Source organism: Dama dama, chromosome 18, assembly GCF_033118175.1.
Source record: "Dama dama isolate Ldn47 chromosome 18, ASM3311817v1, whole genome shotgun sequence".
NCBI lineage: Eukaryota > Metazoa > Chordata > Mammalia > Artiodactyla > Cervidae > Dama > Dama dama.
Window position 1 is genome coordinate 83,922,960 of NC_083698.1, and position 23,162 is coordinate 83,946,121.

The 23,162-nt window shown below is 39.8% G+C and overlaps 1 protein-coding gene across 1 annotated transcript in view; it reads right to left on the reverse strand.

Annotated features, from left to right (window-relative positions):
• Positions 1–3,141, reverse strand: part of WASL (WASP like actin nucleation promoting factor) — a 76,026-nt gene extending 72,885 nt beyond the window's left edge. The window contains exon 1 of the mRNA XM_061165714.1: positions 2,753–3,141. Coding sequence (XP_061021697.1) covers positions 2,753–2,869 — 117 coding nt within the window. The 5' untranslated portion in view covers positions 2,870–3,141. The remainder of the gene's footprint in view (positions 1–2,752) is intronic.
• Positions 3,142–23,162: the final 20,021 nt, after the last annotated feature.

Below are 23,162 nucleotides of genomic sequence, written 5' to 3' on the forward strand. Positions count from 1 at the left end.
CCTGACTTCCCAAGCTGTTTCATACTTCTCACACCCTGGGGGGAACAGTCAACCCTCCGAATCTCTAGATATGAAGGACTGACTGACAGGGACTCGAGCATTCAATGACGACTATACTCTCTAGACTTAAATATTCAAGTACTGACCATTCTAAAAAGCTTCTACTCATCCTCTCTTGTGATCTCCTAAACCTTTATAAAAATAACAGCATCCACACATTTATGGACAGTCCTTCTGATACACACAACCACCCAATGTGATGTATCCCTATTCTAGAAATGAGAAAACCAATTCTAGGACAGGGGGCTTAGGAAACTTATCCAAATTGACACTATGAATTTAAACCCCGGACTGCTGATTACAAACCCAGGATATTTTCCATTGTAACATGCAGCGTCTTAACCAGTCACTGTGAAGTACTGATATACTTGGCACTTTACACATTAGTTTCCCTAACTAGATTCAGTAAGCTACCTTAGGGGACACATCAACTCTGATTTTGACCTCAACAATTAGCTACTCAATACTAATTTGCTGAGAGAAAGCAGGAATGAAACTCTTTGAGAGCTAGGACTATAACTACTCCAGTTTCATTTTCTTGAGAATTCTTAGAGCTCTGAATGCACTTCTTGCTTAACAAATTTGGTCTGACCTGTAAATCTCACTGCATGATTTTTTTTAAATGAGACAAAATATTTCAGTAATGCACAAAATACTGCACAGTCAGCAAAGGGGGAGGAGGGGGAAACTGTTTCAGAAAATTAAGATCTCATTCTTTACTAATAATTGGAGACTTCAAATATTAATCTTTGCAACTATTTCATACAACAAGAGCAGGTAACTCCAACAGTGTGGTTCTAAATGACAGAAATCCATTCCCTATCTATCGCTGTATTCTTACATGCCTGTCATTTCTTTGACACCAGTAAACATTATAGGAAATGCAGAGCAATTAGTCAGTATGCTTGTGTATAAATGTAATGTCCCTCCCTGCCTAATGTGTCTGGTATGTAACACATAGTACAACTACTTCCTTTTCTGAGATTATATAACATAAGTAGTATACCAGAAAAAAATTTTTTAAACTTTTCATTTGCAGATAATGTCACCTTCAAATTGCTACAGATTTTCCTAAATTGAAAATATGCACAAATTAGGGCTGCTTTAAGAATCAAACTTTAATTGTATCAGCTTCTGGTGAAAAAGAAAAGTGATTATTCCTTTAACACCACTTTAAAATAAATCAGTAACAAGTAAGAAAAAAACTTCTAAAACAACATGATGTAGTGGAAAGTACAACACAACAGCCATCAGGAGTCCTGCTTTTCTACTTCCGGTCACATTACTAAATTGCTGTGAGACATATGGCTCACCGGCTCAGTTATCTTGTTTGTTTAAAAAGTGTGTAGGGAGAGTGAAGAGGGGGCTTGACTGTCTTCACAGTTCCCAAGTCCTGATTTTAAGCCACCTCCCTCATTTTATTCTAATCAGGTCTAACTTCTGAAATATGAAACACATCTGCACGGAATGTAAGGATTCAATCTCCTACCAGGTGAAACAGGATACAAAGGGTAAACTCCTAGAAAGTTAACAATTAATCCAGTAACCTCCCAGAACTTGTCTAATCCTAACTTCTTAAACAAGCAGGAGCAGTCTGGGTGACACATTTAACATTAGGAAGGAAAGCTGTAAAAGGTACGGCTCTTGTTGACATTTCCCTCGGTGGTTCCGGGGTGTCAGTGGCACAGACTCTGCAGGTGTTAACCAGTAAAGTGGGGAGAAAGGCACCCGAACACCGTTTCAACAGTCTCAACCACAGCTCAACTCGGCCACCCCAGGAAGATGCAGGCTGACAAGGCCTACCCCACAGAGCACAACCTCCCCACCCCCAGAAGCGCCAGCAGCCAATGTAATGAATGCTTCCGTCAACAACACATTCCCCTTCCCACAGCAGAGCTGCTGGCTCCAACCGGCCATCTGGAGTTGGAAAAGGCCGCACAGCACCGACCTAAGACTCATTCTCAGATCCCAAAAGGCCAAGAACTGCTGGAGATCGCGGTTCCCCTGAGCTGAGCTGGGTTCTGGGAGAGCAGCATCTCCCACCAATGCAAACAAACAACAAAAACAGTGGAGAGGAGAGAGAAACCAGGCCTGAGCGAGACTGCTGGAGAAATAAACCTCGTTCCTCTGCAGTGGGGAGCAGTAGCATTTCCTGCCCCCCGTTCTAAACCGATGCACTCGACTTCACTCCTTCCTGAGATCCTCAAGGGAGAATAAAAGACGACCTTACGGTTCGATTCATTCATATCTGGGCTTCGGTCCCCGACCCACCCACTCCTGAAACCGATGGCATTGTGAAGGAAAGTGCCCCCACATCGGGGTCGTAGGACGAGAAGCAAGGGCCAGTCCAGGAGCCCAGTTACTACGATCAAGCAGCTCCTGTAAAAAGATCCCCGCGAGGCCTGACAGTAAAGTTTGAACCAGCAGCAGAGGCACGGACCCGGGTCCAAGCGAGCAGGGCTCCAGCACAGGCCTGCGGACCTGACACTTCCCTGCTCCTCGGGCAGGTCCGGGAGGCGACCTCCTGCCCGCACTGCCCGCACCCAGGGAGCCAGGTCAGAGAGAGGCCTGGCCGGCAGTCCGACCCTCCCCGCGTCGCTCCCGCCTCCTTCCCAACTCCCACTTCCCGGCTCCCCCTCCCGGGCCCGGGAGACTAAGGTCGGGGGCGGCGATGCGGATCTCGGCCACTGACCACACATTTCTTGCCGAGGAAGGTGAAGAGGGACTCGTTCTCCTGCGGGGTGAGCAGCAGGGACCCCACGTTGGTGACCCTCCGCGGCGGCGGCGGCTGCTGCTGGCCGGAGCTCATGGTTTCGCCGGCGGGGTAGGGAGGCCAGGGCCGTCTCCTCCGGCGAGTGGGCGAGCGCTCGTTCCCCTTCTGGGTGACAGGGGCGGGAGGAGGGGAATCAGAGGCGTAGCATCTCGCAGCTCCTCCGGCGCAGGGAGGAGGCCACGGAAGGAGGAGCCGACGGCGGGCCGCGGTGAGAAAGGGGAGCTCCCCGTTCCCGCCGGGGTAGGCTCTGGCCGGACGGTCGTTGTCCTCGCACTCCGGCGACTGCGCTAAACTCCCAACTCCTCCCCCAACCTTCCTTCGGCGGCAGTGGCGGCGGCGGCGGCAACGGCTTCACAATCCAACATGGCAGCGGGGTACGGGCGAGACCACAGGACGCTAGACGCGGGGGAGCGCGCCGGAAACGCGCGGCTGCGGGCCGGGCCCCGGGAGGAACCCCACCTCCCCACGCCGCGCCTGGCTTCGCCTAGCCGGCCCGAGGCCACGCCCACTTCCGGCCGAGCCGCGGGCTACGCGCGCTCTGCGGTCGGACGCGGGGCTCTGGGTCCGTTGCAGGCTTTGCGTCCGAACTCGTTCCTTGGGTAGTCGTCTTCTACGGAGGCTTGAAGAGAGGAGGTGGCTCGTCTCCGCCGCCGAGCTGTCATCCCCTCTTCTGAGACGCACACCTTTGCGGAGCGTCAGTGCAGACCCAGGTCTTCGTCCCCGAAGTAGCTTTTATTTCTGAGGCGTGACTGCCAGATTTTCGAGCTTCTGTCAGAAAGTTCTGGAAGCTGGAGACGGAAAATGGGAGAAGGGACGCCCTTCCCTGTGTTCCTCGCCAGTTCGCTCAGAGCCGCAGGTGCCTGCGGTTTCTCAGACTTTGTCCCAACTTCAACAGTGGGAATGGACGAACAGGCCTCTGCCAGGATTGTGAAAGAGACCTTGCTGATGGACGTTCCTAAAAAGCCAAGGCCCTTAGAAAAGGTTTCTACTGCCCGCTGGTATTTCTCAAAGGGATTAATAAATGTATTTGTAACATTGCAGTTCGGGCTTGTTTCTCTATGGGTCCTCCACACATTTCCCCTGCTGTTGTATGAATTGAAAAATATTTTTTTCCCTTCCTCGTGTTTTTCTTTCAAACTCCAAAGGCCTTGTTTTCTTTTTATCCAAAATGAATGTACCCATTTAGAGATGTCACTCAGAAAAATACATCATCTAACTTAATCCTTATGTCAGGCGAGTGTATTCTCCTCGGTTCTTGTCTCATCACACCAAAGATTTGGAGTGATGCTTAGAAGTAAATCTCAGGAATCTTTAAAAAATTTACATTCAATATTGGAAACTACCTAGGGTAACTCTTTGTTCAGTAGATTAAACAGCTGTCTTAAAACGAAGTTTGGTAATATGGAGATGATAAATAATACACACTGCTCTGAATTATAGAATAAACATCTCCACTTTAAACAAGTGAGCATTTATTGCATAAACATTACTTAGCATCATGTTTGCTTATTATTAAACAAAAAACATATGTTAAACTCAAGACATGTATACGTTGACAAATGAAAGTTGGTAAAGCTATTTGATTTTAATATTTCCGAAAGCTCCCAGTACAAATCTTAGGTGTACTAAACAAATTGTTAAGCCATTATCAATACTCTTTAAAAGTATTATTAAAAAATTAAAATGAAGGCTGCATTAATGAAATTAACTGAGTGGAAATAAATCTAAAAGGAAAATGTAATCATAGTTCTATGAGTCCTTACATAAAATATGGATATGTCAGAGTTACCTTGGTTCAGTGTTAGGGAAAAAAGTGATTTTGAGAAAGAAGGCAGACTTTTTGTAAAATAATTAGGTTTAGAAAGGCAGTAGAAATATAAACAAGGAGTTGCTGTTGAACTTCAGAACTAACAAACTTAGAAGCTGACTCAGTTTGTCTCATATCAAAAGTGAGATTCCTATAAATTAAAGCCACTGTGACAGTGGAAAGCACGATAAATTACTGAGAGGTCGAGTTTAGAGCCCTAATATTTACAAACCTGTGAACCAGGATAGTAACAAAAGTATAGACTTTAGATAGTCCAATTGGAGTTCTTGTGCAGCCATTACAGCTTTATGGATTTTGGCCAAGTTGCTATTCTGAGTTTGTTTCCTCATCCATAAAGTGAAAATAATTTTTATTTAATAAAGGTGTAGAATAAACATAATTAAACCTACTTCAGAGTTATAAAATTTACCAAGATAGCATGTGTAAAGAACCCGGTACAGAGTGGTTAGTCGAATACTATTTGTCTTCTCATTGATCATCGTTGCCTGTGGTCTGCTCTGCCTTCCCTTAGCTAAGGGAACTAGCATTGAGTTGAAGTGTGTCTTTTTACCTTTGTTGTATCTAGGCCTGGAAAACTACCCTTCATATTTGGGACTCTGTGTAATTCTTCAAATACATAGTGGTGAATTTGGGACATAATTTCTTTGTTAGACTTTCTAGTTAGGCTATATATTGTGCCACATAGGTTATATATGTCCTAGTAAACTGAAATTATAAGACTTTAAAAAACGAAAACTCTAGAGACAGGATCATACTAGTTTCTAAATAATAAAAAGGATAGAAATTTTTATGCCTGCCTACCAGCTTTTAAAACTTGTAGATTATCAACCTTTTGAATATGGGAGAGAGAGATGTGAAAAAGGACTGTGAAAAGAGAAGATACAGGAGAGAATAGATGATTCCACAGTAGCTATAAGTTGTGGAATCTATCCTATGGTGAGAACTATGGGCTCTGATCTTTTCACCATCTCCTTAGCCTAGACTATTTATGTTTTAATTTTTTTTTTTCCCTCTCAGAACATTTTCAACGTCTTATTTCTAAATGCAGTTTTCTGACTATTTGCTCTTCTTTTTTTCTTTAGAAATGAGAATGGTAAATTATAATGACCATAGGCTTTTGTCTCAAGCCCAAAACATTTCTTTAGCTTTTCCTCCAAATTATAAGTATGTTTTGTCCACAAAATTGCAATTTAAGTATTATATACCCTTGCATTGTTATTTTTGCTTGCCTCTAGGCTTTTTCCAACTCTTTGTTCTTAAAATGTGAAAAACGTAAGGGTGAACACTGCATTGGAAATAGCACTTCCTTACTCTCATGAGCACGTGAACAAGCAATATTTGAATTTTCCTCCTTTAGCATGCATACAAGGATTCTGTTTTTCCATGTTCACCCTGAGACCAAGTAGTACCAGCTATATTTGTTTCAACAGTGTTAGCAAGTCCCCTTCTTTCTTTCATTCTTGATAGCATATCCTCTTTTTGGCAGAACACAAGACATCTTGCTCTCTGTTTTCTTTGGCAAGTTCTTTTCTTATCTCAAATTCTTTTTACCCAGTTTGAGAGACTGGATTTGATCCAGGAAATAAGAAGGATTCTATTTCCCTTCAACTAAGTGTCTTGAAGTTTGTAAGCTAGGTTAAGAAGACTGGGGATTTTATCTTCCTGTATGTATAAAATGCATAAGCTCTCTTAAAATGTCTATGAATATCACTAAGAATAAGGCAGTTTTGTTTAATATTTCCTATTTAACTGTCCTTGACTCAATTAGAATCTATTTTAAATTTTATTTTCATCTTGCCTTGCTAAGAGCCTTTAAGATTAAGTCCTCATTTTAACAGAAAACATTAGGGTAGCTTACTTATGAAAACAAGGGCATTTTTTCCAGGGGCATTCCCTGTCATTATCTTTATACTTTGCCAGTTTCTCCTGTCCTGCTGCTCTGTTAATCCACTTCTTTACAAATGTCATTGTTGATGTACTGTTACAAGTCTTCTGAAACACCCTGTTCCCCTTGCTAATGTTAATTATTTAAAGATGTAGTGACACCCTTGCTTGTAAAGGACTGTGCAGGTAGCCGCACTTAGGGATCTGCGGCATTCAGCAGCCATTGTGATTTTAATGACCAGTCCAGGGTGCTGCTTTCCCATGGCAGAGTCCCAGTTATAGTGACAGAAGAGCAGTAAACTTGGATACTGCAGGGGTGATGAATATCATTTCACCTCATGCAACCTCCAAGTGCCATGGCTTTAGCATTTCACATAAAGTATCTCTGCACATTTATGTGAATGTTGCATATAGCAGTGTTTAAGAGAATTTGTTCTTGTTCTCCCAAGTTAAATGTTTCATTTTTCCTCAACTAAAATCTTGATAAGTAAGCTAGCAAATGATTTTCCCCTCCCTCCCTTTTTAAATTCATTTTGAGTACAAGCCTTTCTGGGGCTTACTTTTTTGGAAATAGCTTATGTACAACTCATTCAGATTCTTTATTGATCTTTGTGGAAAACAATTCTAAATTGTGCTAGTAAATTAACGGTGATAGTTACTACCACTGGTCTCCAGATACCTAAAACATAACCTTTATCAAGAAATGATTTCAATGTATGTTATAGTATGTATGCATAGTAACTGTAATATAGTATGTATAGTAACTATGTATGGTATAGTTCCCAATATGCTACTTACTGTTCTTTTTTTCCCCCACTGCTCTTTTACTTTAATGAATATTCAGTGGTTCTCAGTTGAATTATTCCAGATAAAGGGGGAAAACATTGACCTCTTTATTATAATATACTCACAGCCAATCTACATATGAATGAGTAAGCAGTTTGGATGTTGATGATTTGACAATACCATGCATCCCCATGAATACCTCACTGAAACTATCAAAATGAAAGATATGGACTCTTCTATCATAAAACTTTTTTGGTGTTATATTGATGAAGTTTGTAATTTCTAGTACAGTAATTTTGGGGTTCATTTTTATTACTCTTTTTATGCTTCAGGTTTATTAGTAGTTGATTTTCCATTTCAGAGTTGAAATCTAAGTTTATTTATTGTCTTTATTTTAATTGAGATATAATTAACATAAAACATTAGTTTCAGTTATACAACACAATTCAATGTATGTACATACTGAAAATACATATAGCTTTTAGAAAATCAATTTTTAGCTTTATTAAAAGTGATACATTCATATGAATTAAAAAATAAAATGATACTACAAAGGTTATAACAACAGGGAAACCCAGAAACTCTGTGCTTCATTTGCTATCCCCTTTGCTCCCCCAGGAGTCATCCAGTCTGAACTGTTTCTTTTGGCATTTATATATGTATTTCTAAATAATATGCTAAGCTACTGTATATTGATTGATCAACTTAAAGAAGTATTTATCAACTTCATATTATATTTGCTGAGGATTTATCTCTCTTAGATTCAAGGGATTAGATCTGATAGACAGAGTGCCTGAAGAACTACGGACAGAGGTTCATGACATTGTACAGGAGACAGGGATCAAGACTATCCCCAAGAAAAAGACATGCAAAAAAGCAAAATGGCTGTCTGAGGAGGCCTTACAAATACCTGTGAAAAGAAGAGAAACAAAAAGGAAAGGAGAAAAGGAAAAATACACCCATTTGAATGCAGAGTTCCAAAGAATAGCAAGCAGAGATAAGAAAGCCTTCCTCAGTGATCAGTGCAAAGAAATTAAGGAAAACAATAGAATGGGAAAGACTGGGGATCTCTTCAAGAAAATTAGAGATACCAAGGTAACATTTTATGCAAAGATGGGCAGAATAAAGGACAGAAATGGTATGGTCGTAACAGAAGGAGAAGATATTAAGAAGAGGTGGCAAGAATACACAGAAAAACTATAAAAAAAAAATCTTCATGACCCAGATAATCACGATGGTGTGATCACTCAGCTAGAGCCAGACATACTGGAATGTGAAGTCAAGTGGGCCTTTGGGAGCATCACTACAAACAAAGCTAGTGGAGGTGATAGAATTCCAGTTGAGCTATTTCAAATCCTAAAAGATGATGCTGTGAAAGTGCTGCACTCAATATGCCAGCAAATTTGGAAAACTCAGCAGTGGCCACAGGACTGGAAAAGGTCAGTTTTCATTCCAATCCCAAAGAAAGGCAATACCAAAGAGTGTTCAAACTACTGTGCAATTGCACTCATCTCACATGCAAGTAATGCTCAAAGTTCTCCAATCCAGGTTTCAATAGTACATGAACCATGAACTTCCAGGTGTTCAAGCTGGATTTAGATAAAGCAGAGAAACCAGAGATCAAATTGCCAGCATCCACTGGATCATGGAAAAAGCAAGAGAGTTCAGAAAAACATCTATTTCTGCTTTATTGACTATGCCAAAGCCTTTGTGTGGATCACAACAAACTGTGGAAAATTCTGAAAGAAATGGGAATACCAAATCACCTGATCTGCCTCCTGAGAAATCTGTATGCAGGTCAAGAAGCAAGAGTTAGAACCAGACATGGAAAAAAAGACTGGTTCCAAATTGGGAAAGGAGTACATAAAGGCTGTATATTGTTATCCTGCTTATTTAACTTATATGCAGAATACATCGTGCTAAATGCCAGGCTGGATGAAGCACAAGCTGGAATCAAGATTGCTGGGAGAAATATCAATAACCTCAGATATGCAGATGACACCACCCTTATGTAAGAAAGTGAAGAAGAACTAAAGAGCCTCTTGTTGAATGTGAAAGAAGAGAGTGAAAAAATTGGCTTAAAACTCAAAATTCAGAAAACTAAGATCATGCCATCCAGTCCCATTACTTCACGGCAAATAGATGGAGAAACAATGAAAACAGTGACAGATTTTATTTTTTCAGGCTCCAAAATCACTGCAGATGGTGACCAGCCATGAAATTAAAAGACGCTTGCTCCTTGGAAAAAAAGTTATGACCAACCTAGACAACATATTAAAAAGCAGAGACGTTACTTTACCAACAAAGGTCCATCTAGTCAAAAATACGGTTTTTCCAGTAGTAATGTATGGATGTGAGAGTTGGGGTATAAAGAAAGCTGAGCAGTGAAGAACTGATACTTTTAAACTGTGGTGTTGGAGAAGACTCCTAAGACCGCAAGGAGATCCAGCCAGTCCATCCTAAAGGAAATCAGTCCTGAATATTCATTGGAAGGGCTGATGCTGAAGCTGAAACTCCAATACTCTGGTCATCTGATGCGAAGAACTGATTCATTTGAAAAGACCCTGAAGCTTGGAACGATTGAAGGCAGGAGGAGAAGGGGATGACAGAGGATGAGATGGTTGGATGGCATCACTGACTTGATGGACATGAGTTTGAGTAAGCTCCAGGACTTGGTGATGGACAGGGATGCCTGGCATGCTGCAGTCCATGGGATCACAAAGAGTCGGACACAACTGAGTGACTGAACTGAAAAAGCCCTTGAAAAGTTAGTAATGGTTGAATGGATTGGAACCATAGGATAATACACCTTGATGTCATTTATCTATGAATAGCTATTTAGCTAATCCATTAAACAATATTATAATACATTTTTTTGGTATAATATGTTGTCAAAGCCAGTGATATATAGATTTTCTAGTTGGAAATTATCATTACTTTTTTTAAAATAGGGGTATAGTTGCTTTATAGTATTGTTAGTTTCTGCTATACAATGAAGTAAATCAGCTATACGTATACATATAGCCCCTCCGTCCTGGACCTCCATCTCATCCTGCACCCCAGCCCCACCCATCTAGGTCACCACAGAGCACTGAGCTGAGCTCCCTGCGCTATCCAGCAGGCTCCCAATAGCTATCTGTTTTATACAAGGTAGTATATATATGTCAGTCCCAATCTCTCAATTTATCACATCCCATTCCCCCTGCCCCATGTCCATGTGTCCATTCTCTACATCTGTGTCTCTATTCCTGCCCTGCAAATAGGTTTATCTGTACCCTTTTTCTAGATTCTATACATATGCATTAATATATATATATTTTTCTCTTTCTGACTTACTTCACTCTATATGATTGACTCTGGATCCATCCAGTTCTCTACAAATGACTCAATTTTGTTCCTTTTATGGCTGAGTAACTTTCCATAGTATATCATTACTTTTTAAATGTCTGTCTCCTCCATTATTAGTCTTAAGTCTCTCTGAAAGCTCGGATCATGTCTTACTCATCTCGATATGATATCTTTTTAATTCTTTATACATAGTGATTTCAGTCACTTCAATTTTGTCCAACTTTTGTGACCCTATGGACTGTGGCCTACTAGGCTCCTCTGTCCATGGGATTTTCCCAGCAAGAATACTGGAGTGGGTTGCCATTTTCTCTTCCAGGGCATCTTCCTGACCCAGAGATCAAACTCAGTGTCTCCTGCATCTCCTGAATTGCAGGCAGAGTTTTTACTGCTGAACCACCTGGGAAGCTCTAATAGGTTTACAAGTATACATTTAATATTGTATATTATATTGTATAATATTTAACCTATATAATATTAAATGTATACTTGTAAATCAAATGATCATTTTTGATCCACAGCACAACATTTGAGTATTTTTCATAAGTTACAAAATAGCTATACAGGCTCCGAAATCAAGTCAAGAAAACTTCAAGTCTTCTCCAAACTCTGCCATATACTACTAAGCATGTGATATTCCAAGAGTCCTTGGAGAGAAAATACAATCTGCAGAAATCAACACACAACCTAATGGGAGCAGGGAGGGGGGTTGTGGCTAACAACAATGAACAGGAATGGCCTCAACCTTAGTTGACCAGCAAACTAATGCATGTCCAGAGTATGAAATGGTTTGTTTTTTTTTTTTAACCCCTGAGCAGTCTTCAGTATCCAGGGGCCCAGTCTGAGAGGAGAAATACAGAGCATATTGTTAGGGGTTTCTGGGAATAATCATTTTTAGCTCGATTCAGTTGCCAGAACAGTAAACCAAGGTTGACTTGGTCTGGAAAGCAACTTTGGAATGAAATACTGTAGTGATAACAAGAACCAGAACAACATACAACAGACTGGCCATCTCTAGGGACTTAAGGAGATAGACCAGTAGTTCTCAGAATGTGTTTTCCCCTCCTGGTAACCTCACTTGGGAACTTGTTAGAACTGTAAAACCTCAAGCACCACGTTGAATCAGAAACTGAATCAGAAATGCTGAGTGTAGGTCTCATCAGTCTGTTTAAAAAGAACCATCCTGGTGATTATGACGTATGGACCTTCATGAGGACAGCCAAAGGATTAAATTTGCCTCTACCAACAACCACCTCCTCCTCCCCCAACATAGAATACAGGAGCTGGTTGCTATTTCCTTCTTCAGGGGATCTTCCTGACCCAGGGATCGAACTCAGGTCTCTTAGTTGCAGGCAGATTCTTTACCACTGTGCCACGAGGGCACGGTTCATTTCTTTCAAAAAAGCCGAATGTCTTTCCCCCATGGAACTTATCATACAATTTTAAGATGGAAAGAACTTTAGCAGTCTTCAGTTTATTCCTTTCATTTCACAAAGAAGTAAATGGAAGCACAGAGAAGTTGAGTAACTTTACTGAGACCAGAAGAAATGCAGTAACCCTCACAGTTAAAAAAAGAGTCTGAAATGCATTATTTGTGTGCAGTTTCAAAAACAACAGAATGATCTCTATTTGTTTCCAAGGCAAACCATTCAACATCACAGTAATCCAAATCTATGCGCCAACCACTAAATGCTAAGGAAGCTGAACAGTTATATGAAGACCTACAAGACCTTCTAGGACTGACACCAAAAAAAGATGTCCTTTTCATCATAGGGTATTGGAATACAAAAGTAGGAAGTCAAGAGATACCTGGATACAGAGTGAAGTAAGCCAGAAAGATAAAGAACATTACAGCATACTAACACATATATATGGAATTTAGAAAGATGGTAACGACAACCCTATATGCAAAACAGAAAAAGAGACACAGATGTACAGAATAGACTTTTGAACTCTGTGGGAGAAGGTGAGGGTGGGATGTTGCGAAAGAACAGCATGTATATTATCTACGGTGAAACAGGTCACCAGCCCAGGTGGGATGCATGAGACAAGTGCTCAGGCCTGGTGCACTGGGAAGACCCAGAGGAATCGGGTGGAGAGGGAGGTGGGAGGGGGGATAGGGATGGGGAATACGTGTAAATCTATTGCTGGTTCATGTCGATGTATGACAAAACCCACTGAAAAAATAAATAAATTAATTAAAAAAAAAAAAAAGAGATACCCGGAGTAACAGGCAGGTTTGGCCGTGGTATACAAAATGAAGCAGGGCAAAAGCTAAAGAGTTTTGTCAAGAGAACACACTGGTCATAGCAAACACCCTCTTCCAGCAACACAAGAGACAATTCTATACATGGACATCAACAGATGGTCAATACTGAAATCAGATTGATTATATACTTTGCAGCCAGAGACGGATAAGCTCTATGCAGTCAGTAAAAAGAAGACCTGGCGCTGACTGTGGCTCAGATCATCAGCTCATTATTGCAAAATTCAGGCTTTAGGCCATTCAGGTATGACCTAAACCAAACCCCTTATGATTATACAGTGAAGTTGATGAATAGATTCAAGGGATTAGATCTGATAGAGTGCCTGAAACTATGGACAGAGGTCCAAAACATTATACATGAGGCAGTGACCAAAACTCTTCCGAAGAAGAAGAAATGCAAGAAGGTAAAATTGAGGAGTCTTTACAAATAGTTGAGAAAAGAAGAGAAGTGAAAGGCAAGAGAGAAAAGGGAAAGATATACCCAACTGAATGCAGAGTTCCAGACAATAGCAAGGAAAGATTAGAAAGTCTTCTTAAGTGAACAATGCAAAGAAATAGAGGAAAACAATAGAATAAGAAAGATGAGAGACCTCTTAAAATTAGAGAAGCCAGGAGAACATTTCATGCAAAGATGTGGATGATAAAGGATAGAAACGGTAAGCATCTAACAGAAGCAGAAGAGATTAGGAAGAGGTGGCAAGAATGCACAAAAGCACTAAACAAAAAAGCTCTTACTGACCCAGATAACCATAATGATGTGGTCACTCACTTAGAGCCATACATCCTGGAGCGTGAAGTCAAGTGGGGCCTTAGGAAGCATTACTAAGAAGGTGATGGAATTCCAGCTGAGATATTTAAAATCCTAAAAGATGCTGTTAATGTGCTGCACTCAATATGTCAACAAATTTGGAAAACTCAGCGGTGGCCATAGGTCTGGAAAAGGTCAGTTTTCATTTCAATGTTGAAGAAGGGAAATACCAAAAAATGTTCAAACTACTGTACCATTGTGCTGAATTCTCATGCTAGCAAAGTAATTCTCAAAATCCTTCAAGCTAGGCTTTAGCAGTAAATGAACTGAGATTTATAAACTGGAGGATTTAGAAAAGGTAGAAGAACCAGAGATCAAATTACCAACATCTGTTGGATTATAGAAAAAGCAAGGGAGTTCCAGAAAAAAAACTGCTTCATGGATTACATGAAAGCCTTTGATTGTGTTGATCACAACAAACTGTGGAACATTCTTAAAGAGATGGGTATACCAGACCACCTTACCTGTCTTCTGAGAAACTTGTATGTAGGTCAAGAAGCAACAGTTAGAACCAGATATGGAAAAACACACTGGTTCAAAATTTGGCAAGGAGTACATCAAGGCTGTATATTGTTATCCTGCTTATTTAACTTCTATGCAGAGTACATAATGAGAAATGCCAGGCTGAATGAGTCACAGGCTGGGATCAAGATCTCTGGGAGAAATATCAACAACCTCAGATATACAGATGATACCACTCTAATGGCAGAAAATAAAGAGGAAATAAAGAGTCTCTTGATGAGGGTGACAGAGGAAAATGAAAAAGCTACTGTAAAACTCAACATTCAAAAAACTAAAATCTGGGCATTTGGTCTCGTCACTTCTTGGCAAATCAGTTCAGTTCAGTCGCTCAGTCGTGTCCAACTCTTTGCGACTTCATGCACTTCAGCATGCCAGGCCTTCCTATCCATCACTAACTCCCGAAGCTTGCTCAAACTCATGTCCATTGAGTCAGTGATGCCATCCAACCATCTCATCCTCTCTTGTCCCCTTCTCCTCCCACCTTCAATCATTCCTAGCATCAGGGTCTTTTCTAATGAGTCAGTTCTACACATCAGGTGGCCGAAGTATTGGAGTTTCATCTTCAACATCAGTCCTTCCAGTGAATATTCAGGACTGATTTCCTTTAGGATGGACTGGTTGGATCTCCTTGCAGTCCAGGGGACTCTCAAGAGTCTTCTCCAACACCACAGTTCAAAAGCATCAATTCTTTGGTGCTCAGCTTCTTTACAGTCCAACTCTCACATCCATACATGACTACTGGAAAAACCATAGCTTTGACTAGATGGGCCTTTGTTGGCAAAGTAATGTCTCTGCTTTTTATTATGCTGTCTAGGTTCAGTTCAGTTCAGTTCAATTCAGTTGCTCAGTCATGTCTGACCCTTTGCAACCCCATTGACTGCAGCACTTCAGGCCTCCCTATCTATCACCAACTACTGGAATTTACTCAAACTCATGTCCACTGAGTCAGTCATGCCATCCAAACATCTCATCCTCCATCGTCCCCTTCTCCTCATAGATTTTCTTCCAAGCAGCAGGTGTCTTTTAATTTCATGGTTACAGTCACCATCTGCAGTGATATGGAACACGCCCCCCCCCCCAAAATAAAGTCTGTCACTGTTTTCAATGCTTCCCCATCTATTTGCCATGAAGTGATGGGACCAGATGGCACAATCTTAGTTTTCTGAATATTGAGTTTTAAACCAGCTTATTCACTCTCCTCCTTCACTTTCATCAAGAGGTTCTTTAGTTCTTCTTCACTTTCTGCCATAAGGGTGGTATCATCTGCATATCTGAGGTTATTGATATTTCTCCCATAAATCTTGATTCCAACTTGTGCTTCATCCAGCCCGACATTTTGCATGATGTACTCTACATATAAGTTAAATAAGCAAGGTGACAATATACATCCTTGATGTACTCCTTTCCCGATTTGGAACCAGTCTGTTGTTCCATGTCCAGTTATAACTTGCTTCTTGACCTGCATACAGATTTCTCAGGAGGCAGGTCAGGTCGTCTGGTAGTCCCATCTCTTGAAGAATTTTCCACAGTTTGTTGTGATCCACACAGTCAAAGGCTTTGGTGTAGTCAATAAAGCAGAAATAGATGTTTTTCTGGAACTCTTGCTTTTTTGATGATCCAGTGGATGTTGGCAATTTGATCTCTGGTTGCTCTGCCTTATCTAAACCCAGCTTGAACATCTGGGAGTTCTCAGTTCATGTACTGTTGAAGCCTGGCTTGGAGAATTTTGAGCATTACTTTGCTAGTGTGTGAGATGAGTGCAGTTGTGTGGTGGTTTGAACATTCTTTGGCATTGCCTTTCTTTAGGATTGGAATGAAAACTGAACTTTTCCAGTCCTGTGGCCACTGCTGAGTTTTCCAAATTTGCTGACATATTGAGTGCAGTACTTTCACAGAATCATCTTTCAGGATTTGAAATAGCTCAACTGGAATTCCATCACCTCCACTAGCTTTGTTCGTAGTGATGCTTCCTAAGGCCCACTTGACTTTTCATTCCAGGAGGTTTGGCTGGAATGCGAATAGATGGGGAAATAGGCTTGGCAAAAGTAGAAACAGTGACAAATTTTATTATCTTGGACTCCAAAATCACTGCAGATGGTGATTGCAGCCATGAAATTAAAAGATGCTTAAAAGGAAGACTATGACAAACCTAGACTCCATATTAAAAAGCAAAGATATCACTTTGCCAACAAGGGTCCATTTATTCAAAGCTATGGTTTTTCCAGTAGTCATGTACTGACATGAGATTTTGACCATAAAGAAAGCTTAGTTCCAAATAATTGGTGCTTTCGAACTGTGGTGCTGGGAAAGACTTTTGTGAGTCCCTTGGACAGCAAGGAGCTCAAACCAGATAATCAACACTGAATATTCAATGAATGGCCCGATGCTCCTATACTTTGGCCACTTGATGCCAAGAGCCAACTCACTGGAAAAGACCCTGATGCTTGAAAAGATTTTGAGGAGAAGGCAACAGAGGAAGAGATGGCTGGATGGCATCATCAACTTAATGGATATGAGTTTGATCAAACTCTGGGAGATAGTGAAGAACAGGGAAGCCTGGCGTGCTAAGTTCATGGGGTCACAGTTAGTCACGATTTAGCAACTGAACAACAACAGATAGATAGTGCAAAAAGGAAGATAAACCTGTATTATTCTTTTCATTATTACAAATAATCTGTTCTGGCTTAAAAATTAATATTTAAGCCTATTTTTAAGCCTGCATCATGCCCCTGCATCTTAGAGGGGCACGATAAGAATTATAATCCTATGAGCATAAAATTCCTACTTTTAATTACCTCAGTAGAATATAACAGGTAATTGGTGACTATGATTCATGGAATTATTGCTCTAATATGTATAATTCATATTCAAAACTAGATTGTAGAGACTTCTCTAGTTGTCCACTTTTTGAGACTCCACCCTTCAGTGCAATGGGCATGGGTTCAATCCCTGGTTAGGAACTAAGATTGCACATGCCTCTTGGCATGGTCAAAAAAAACCCCTATATTCTATACTACTTGATAATTTTAAATCAGTCATGCCTCTCAAATCCCCATTGCTGGAAGTTACTGTCACTTTTTTTTTTTAAGTACTTAAGTATTTGAACGCTCAAATAATTTAGCCAAAGTCAGTGGTCATGTTTGAATAAGTTCCTTATTCTTTGTTTGGGAGTCAAGGGACCTTAGCAATTATTAGTTCAAACTCCTCATTCACTAATGCCTAAAAACGGAAAAAGCAAAAAAGTATAAGAGTGTACGTTGGATATATTTGATTTATTATTTAGCAACAGCTGTTAATTAAATGTGTCTAAAAGTTTTATTGAGAGGCAGTATAATATAATGAAAATACTGCAGACATTATAGTCAAACAGACTTAGGTTGATGACCAGTTCTTTTTTTTTTTTTTTTTTAATTATTATTATTATTTTTTTCCAGTGGGTTTTGTCATACATTGATATGAATCAGCCATGGATTTACATGTATTCCCAATCCCGATCCCCGCTCCCACCTCCCTCTCCACCCGATTCCTCTGGGTCTTCCCAGTGCACCAGGCCGGAGCACTTGTCTCGTGCATCCCACCTGGGCTGGTGATCTGTTTCACCATAGATAGTATACATGCTGTTCTTTTGAAATATCCCACCCTCACATTCTCCCACAAAGTTCAAAAGTCTGTTCTGTATTTCTGTGTCTCTTTTTCTGTTCTGCATATAAGGTTATCGTTATCACCTTTCTAAATTCCATATACATGTGTCAGTATGCTGTAATGTTCTTTATCTTTCTGGCTTACTTCACTCTGTATAAGGGGCTCCAGCTTCATCCATCTCATTAGGACTGGTTCAAATGAATTCTTTTTAATGGCTGAGTAATATTCCATGGTGTATATGTACCACAGCTTCCTTATCCATTCATCTGCTGATGGGCATCTAGGTTGCTTCCATGTCCTGGCTATTATAAACAGTGCTGCAATGAACATTGGGGTGCACGTGTCTCTTTCAGATCTGGTTTCCTCACTGTGTATGCCCAGAAGTGGGATTGCTGGGTCATATGGCAGTTCTATTTCCAGTTTTTTAAGAAATCTCCACACTGTTTTCCATAGCGGCTGTACTAGTTGGCATTCCCACCAACAGTGTAAGAGGGTTCCCTTTTCTCCACACCCTCTCCAGCATTTATTGCTTGTAGACTTTTGGATAGCAGCCATCCTGACTGGTGTGTAATGGTACCTCATTGTGGTTTTGATTTGCATTTCTCTAATAATGAGTGATGTTGAGCATCTTTTCATGTGTTTGTTAGCCATCTGTATGTCTTCTTTGGAGAAATGTCTGTTTAGTTCTTTGGCCCATTTTTTGATTGGGTCATTTATTTTTCTGGAATTGAGCTGCAGGAGTTGCTTGTATATTTTTGAGATTAATCCTTTGTCTGTTTCTTCATTTGCTATTATTTTCTCCCAATCTGAGGGCTGTCTTTTCACCTTACTTATAGTTTCCTTTGTAGTGCAAAAGCTTTTAAGTTTCATTAGGTCCCATTTGTTTAGTTTTGCTTTTATTTCCAATATTCTGGGAGGTGGGTCCAGTTCTACAGATCCTTGACTAAGATAACATTTTAAACTAATTTGAACAAGTTGTTTAAAAATGAAGTTACATATTTTCTTTTCACATTTCCATCTTTCCTCCTTTAGGAGGGTTGGGAAGATAAACTCAGTGGAATACTGGTACTTCTTTTATCACCTGGACATCTTGGCACTGAATCTTGTATGTTTACTTTATGTTCAGTTAGAGTAAGAGTCTGAATCGATGAAAGAGGAAAGCTGTAATAAGCAGGAAAACTGACTTGATGTGATGACTCAGCTCCTACGTAATGATGGTGTCTATGTTGTTGTTATTTAGTCACTAAGTCGTATCTGCCTCATGTGCTGTAGCCGCCAGGCTCCTCTGTCCATGGAATTCTCCAGGCAAGAATACTGGAGTGTATTGCCATTTCCTTCTCCAGGGGATCTTCCTGACCCAGGGACTGAACCCACATCTCCTACTTGGCAGGCAGATTCTTTACAACTGAGCCACCTGCAGAACCCAGGATCTATGTGCCCCCACATTATAAGGTCTGACACACATGAGGGGAATGTGTAATCCCATCACAGTTTCCTGTTTTGATACAAGTTCGTACACATCCCCATGTTATGTTCCTCAGGCTCTCCAAGCACCATTGGATTTGCTCTAGATCTATAGCTCCAATTAATAAGCTCCATAAAGCCATCATGCACAAGTTCAAACTCATGATCTTTGCTACAAATCTTCTTCAGGTGCTTTCTTGTCTTAGTGAATAACACTGATATGTACTCTTTTCCAGTCAGAAACCTCATAACTATCCTGTCCTCCTATCCTTTACACTGCCTCTGTCCTCTCATCTTCAGCTACTATAGCTTATCAATTTTACCTCCTATTCACTATCTATCATCACCTCTTTTTCATCTCCTCTTCCCATGCTCCAAAACAGCCCTTCGATATCTGTCCCTACCAACTTATTCAACCTCTTGCTCTGGTAACCCCTCTCCCTGCACCCAACCCCTCAGTCTTTACACTCCATCAGTCTTGGAGTTGCCTCAACAGGCCACATTTTTCACACCTTATTCCCTCTGCTTGGAATGTCTTCTCTCCTGTTTCCTTAAGGTTGTCTCTGTGGCAAGTTGTACTTCAACAATCAGTTCAAGTATTTACCACTTTTGTGAAGCCTTTTCTGAATTTCCCAGGTAAGATGCCCCTTTCTCCTCTGTGCCCACCTGGAATCTTGCATGTAATTCCACTACAGACTAAAACAAATCAAATTTATTTGTATTTATGTTTCCTCACTTGACTCGAAGGTGATGGGCCTTGTATTTTTATGTGCATGCAATCCTGTATATTTGTATTTTTCAGTTACCTGAGCCCCTGCTGCCTAGGAGTCTCGATAAATATTTGTTGACTAAGTATTGAATAAACATAAAAGGGAAGGGAGGGAGGGAAGGAAGAGAGGGAAAAACTAAAGGAGGACTGTTCAGAATTCTAAGAAACTACTTCAGATCTTTGTAGGTCTCAATCTCCTTTTCTTCTAAATCATCTTGTCTCTCCCATTGCAAAATTTTTGAATCATGGCTGAAACTTACGTTCTCACTCATCAGGATGTAAATGCTGTAACTACTCTCTGCAGCCAGCTAAGTTCCTTCAAAATTCTCTTATTTTCATTGGAAAATCTTCTGCCATGTACCAACTTCCTCTCTAATCTTACTTAATTTTCTCTGACACTCCCGATACATATAACATCTCATAAATGAAGAAACCAAAAATTTGTTTTGAATGTGGTAATGACTCTGAATGATAAAATACATTCAAGAGTAGTACTGGATTGCCCAGGAATTATGTATTATATTTAAGTAATCTGTCTGAATATATTTCTGCTGTAAATATATAATAGTAAGGGTTTAGAAGCTTATTATTTTGAGCATTTTATTCACTATTCAAAGTATGTATTAATCAAAAAGCTTGTCAATTTCTCATAGAAAAATGAACATCTTTCTGGAAGCTCTTGTCTTTTATTTCTTTTGAATTAACAAAACTACGAGTGATAAGTAAAGTTAATGAATTATCACATTGAGAGTGAATAAAGGTGATAATCCAGTGGTGATATTGCCTGTATGGAATAATCTTCTTGTTTTCTAAGCAAGTTAGGCAGGAGCAGAAAAGAGGGATGTCACGTCAGTATAAGTGAAGAGAGAGATTGACAGTATACAATTGTTTGGGTTGTAATATGTTATGGATCTTTGCAAGTTAAGGGTTTTATAATATAATCATTAGTGGAAAAATCACTGCTGTAAAGACAATATTGGTTATCTGTTAATTCTGTGGGAAATATGGTAAGAAAGAGTCCTAAGATATTTTACTCTAATATTTAATATTTTGCCTTTAATTCCCTGCTTAATTTCCATAAATTTCTAAGAAGTAATATATGCTAATGAGGTAGTTTTTCTTGCAAATATGTATGCGAGTAAAAGAAAAATAATAAATCTTTAAATTATCAGAAATGAAGGTTTAAAGGAATAAGTGCTTTTGTACTGCTTCTTTCTAGAGTCTGCGTTTCTTCAACTAATTCACTGCAAAAACAGTTCAGGTCTTTGTCTTAGTCTTCTGATGTCTCAGACAGTAAAGAATCTGTCTTCAGTGCTAGAGACCCGGGTTTGATCCCTAGGTCAGGAAGATTCCCTGGAGAGGGAATGGCTACCCACTCCAGTATTCTTGCCTGGAGAATTCCATGGATAGAGGAGCCTGGCAGGCTACAGTCCATGGTGTTGCAAAGAGTCGGACATGACTGAGCGACTAACACTTTTCATATTTATTTAAACCAAGGCTATGATTAAAATTGTTTCATACATAAAATAGAAAACAGTGTACTCTTCCTGCTTTCTTAGTATAGCAAAGCATTGTCTCAAGTTCAAAGCAATGTCTCAAGGAGCTTTATTCTTTGGATATGTTCTATCACTCTCTTCTGTTAGATCAGGTTTTATTTTTTATCACTTTGCTTTTCATTTGTTTCCAAAGGTATGCTTTCCAAGACCAATTCTTGATGTTTCTCTCATTTGCCTATTGCTGTTGTTCCATTGGGCTTCCCTGGTGGCACAGATGTTAAAGAATCTGCCTGCAATGATGGAGATCCAGGTTTAATCCTTACATCAGGAAGATCCCCTGGAGAAGGGAATGACTACCCATTCCATTATAATTGTTCCTTATTTTTCTTTCTTCAATAAACTGTTAGGTTTCCCACTCTCCAATTTCTATTCCTATAGTTCCTAACTGAAAAGACCTGCTAAAAATGGATTTCTAATAACATATTCTCTCCTATGGGACATTATGTTGATATCTTACCTATTATGAGAAGGTTCCTAATTGTAGTTGATACAAAAGTCTTTGAATTACAAAAAAGCCTTTTCTTTTTTGTCATCAATAGTAGTTGTCTTTTGTTCTCTTGATTTTGAAAGCCTCAGAGTCTGTCCTCAATTAGAAATGTGGAACACCAGTCCTTCAAAACCAGTTAAGAAAGCATTAAACCATTATTATTTTGCTATTCAGTTACTCTCAATACCCAGTGAGAAATGTGGGATTTTGAAAAGTTTTCAAAGGAAATGCTCGTGATTGAAACCCCTAAGTAAACTAATTTTTATTTTTGCATTAAATTAGATTCCTGGGAGGCTGCATGTTTATACTGCATTAACTTAAGCCTCTTATAGAACCAAATGCGCTAAGTTATAGTATAAAAACTCTTGACTTTAATGGAAGATTGTTGTAAGAAAAAATATTACGGATTTACTTTTATGTTGATGATAAGACTATTGTCCAGAATATTTTACTTAAGTTATGTAAGTTAATAGTCTCTCTGTAAGATTGCTAAGTGAGAAATTTCTTTTGGATTTTACAGAGAATCAGCTCTCCAGAAGCACTGGTACGTTTTCTCTTTTCTGATGCTAGTTGTAAAATAACGTGTTTCTTTCCACACCCCACCGGCCCAAACCCCACTTGCTCTACCTCAGTCTGCTCAGATACTCAGAGCAAAATTTAATGCTATCATGTCAACTATGTCATTGCTTTCAAAATTTCAGATATTTGCATAACACCTTCATGATGTTTGCCATATTCTCCTATCTCCAGAATAATTTATATTCTAATTTTAATCAAGCCAGGTTTTTACTTTTAGAAATGTATTTTAACAGGATACTTGGATTTGGCATGCTCACTATATTTTTAATCTACTTCCAAATATTGTTAAGGTGTCAGAATAAATACTTGTATAAAGTTTAAAAATCTTCTCACTATCAGTAGTACATATATCAGACATTGGAAAATACTGGATTGTATTAATTTAGGATTGGC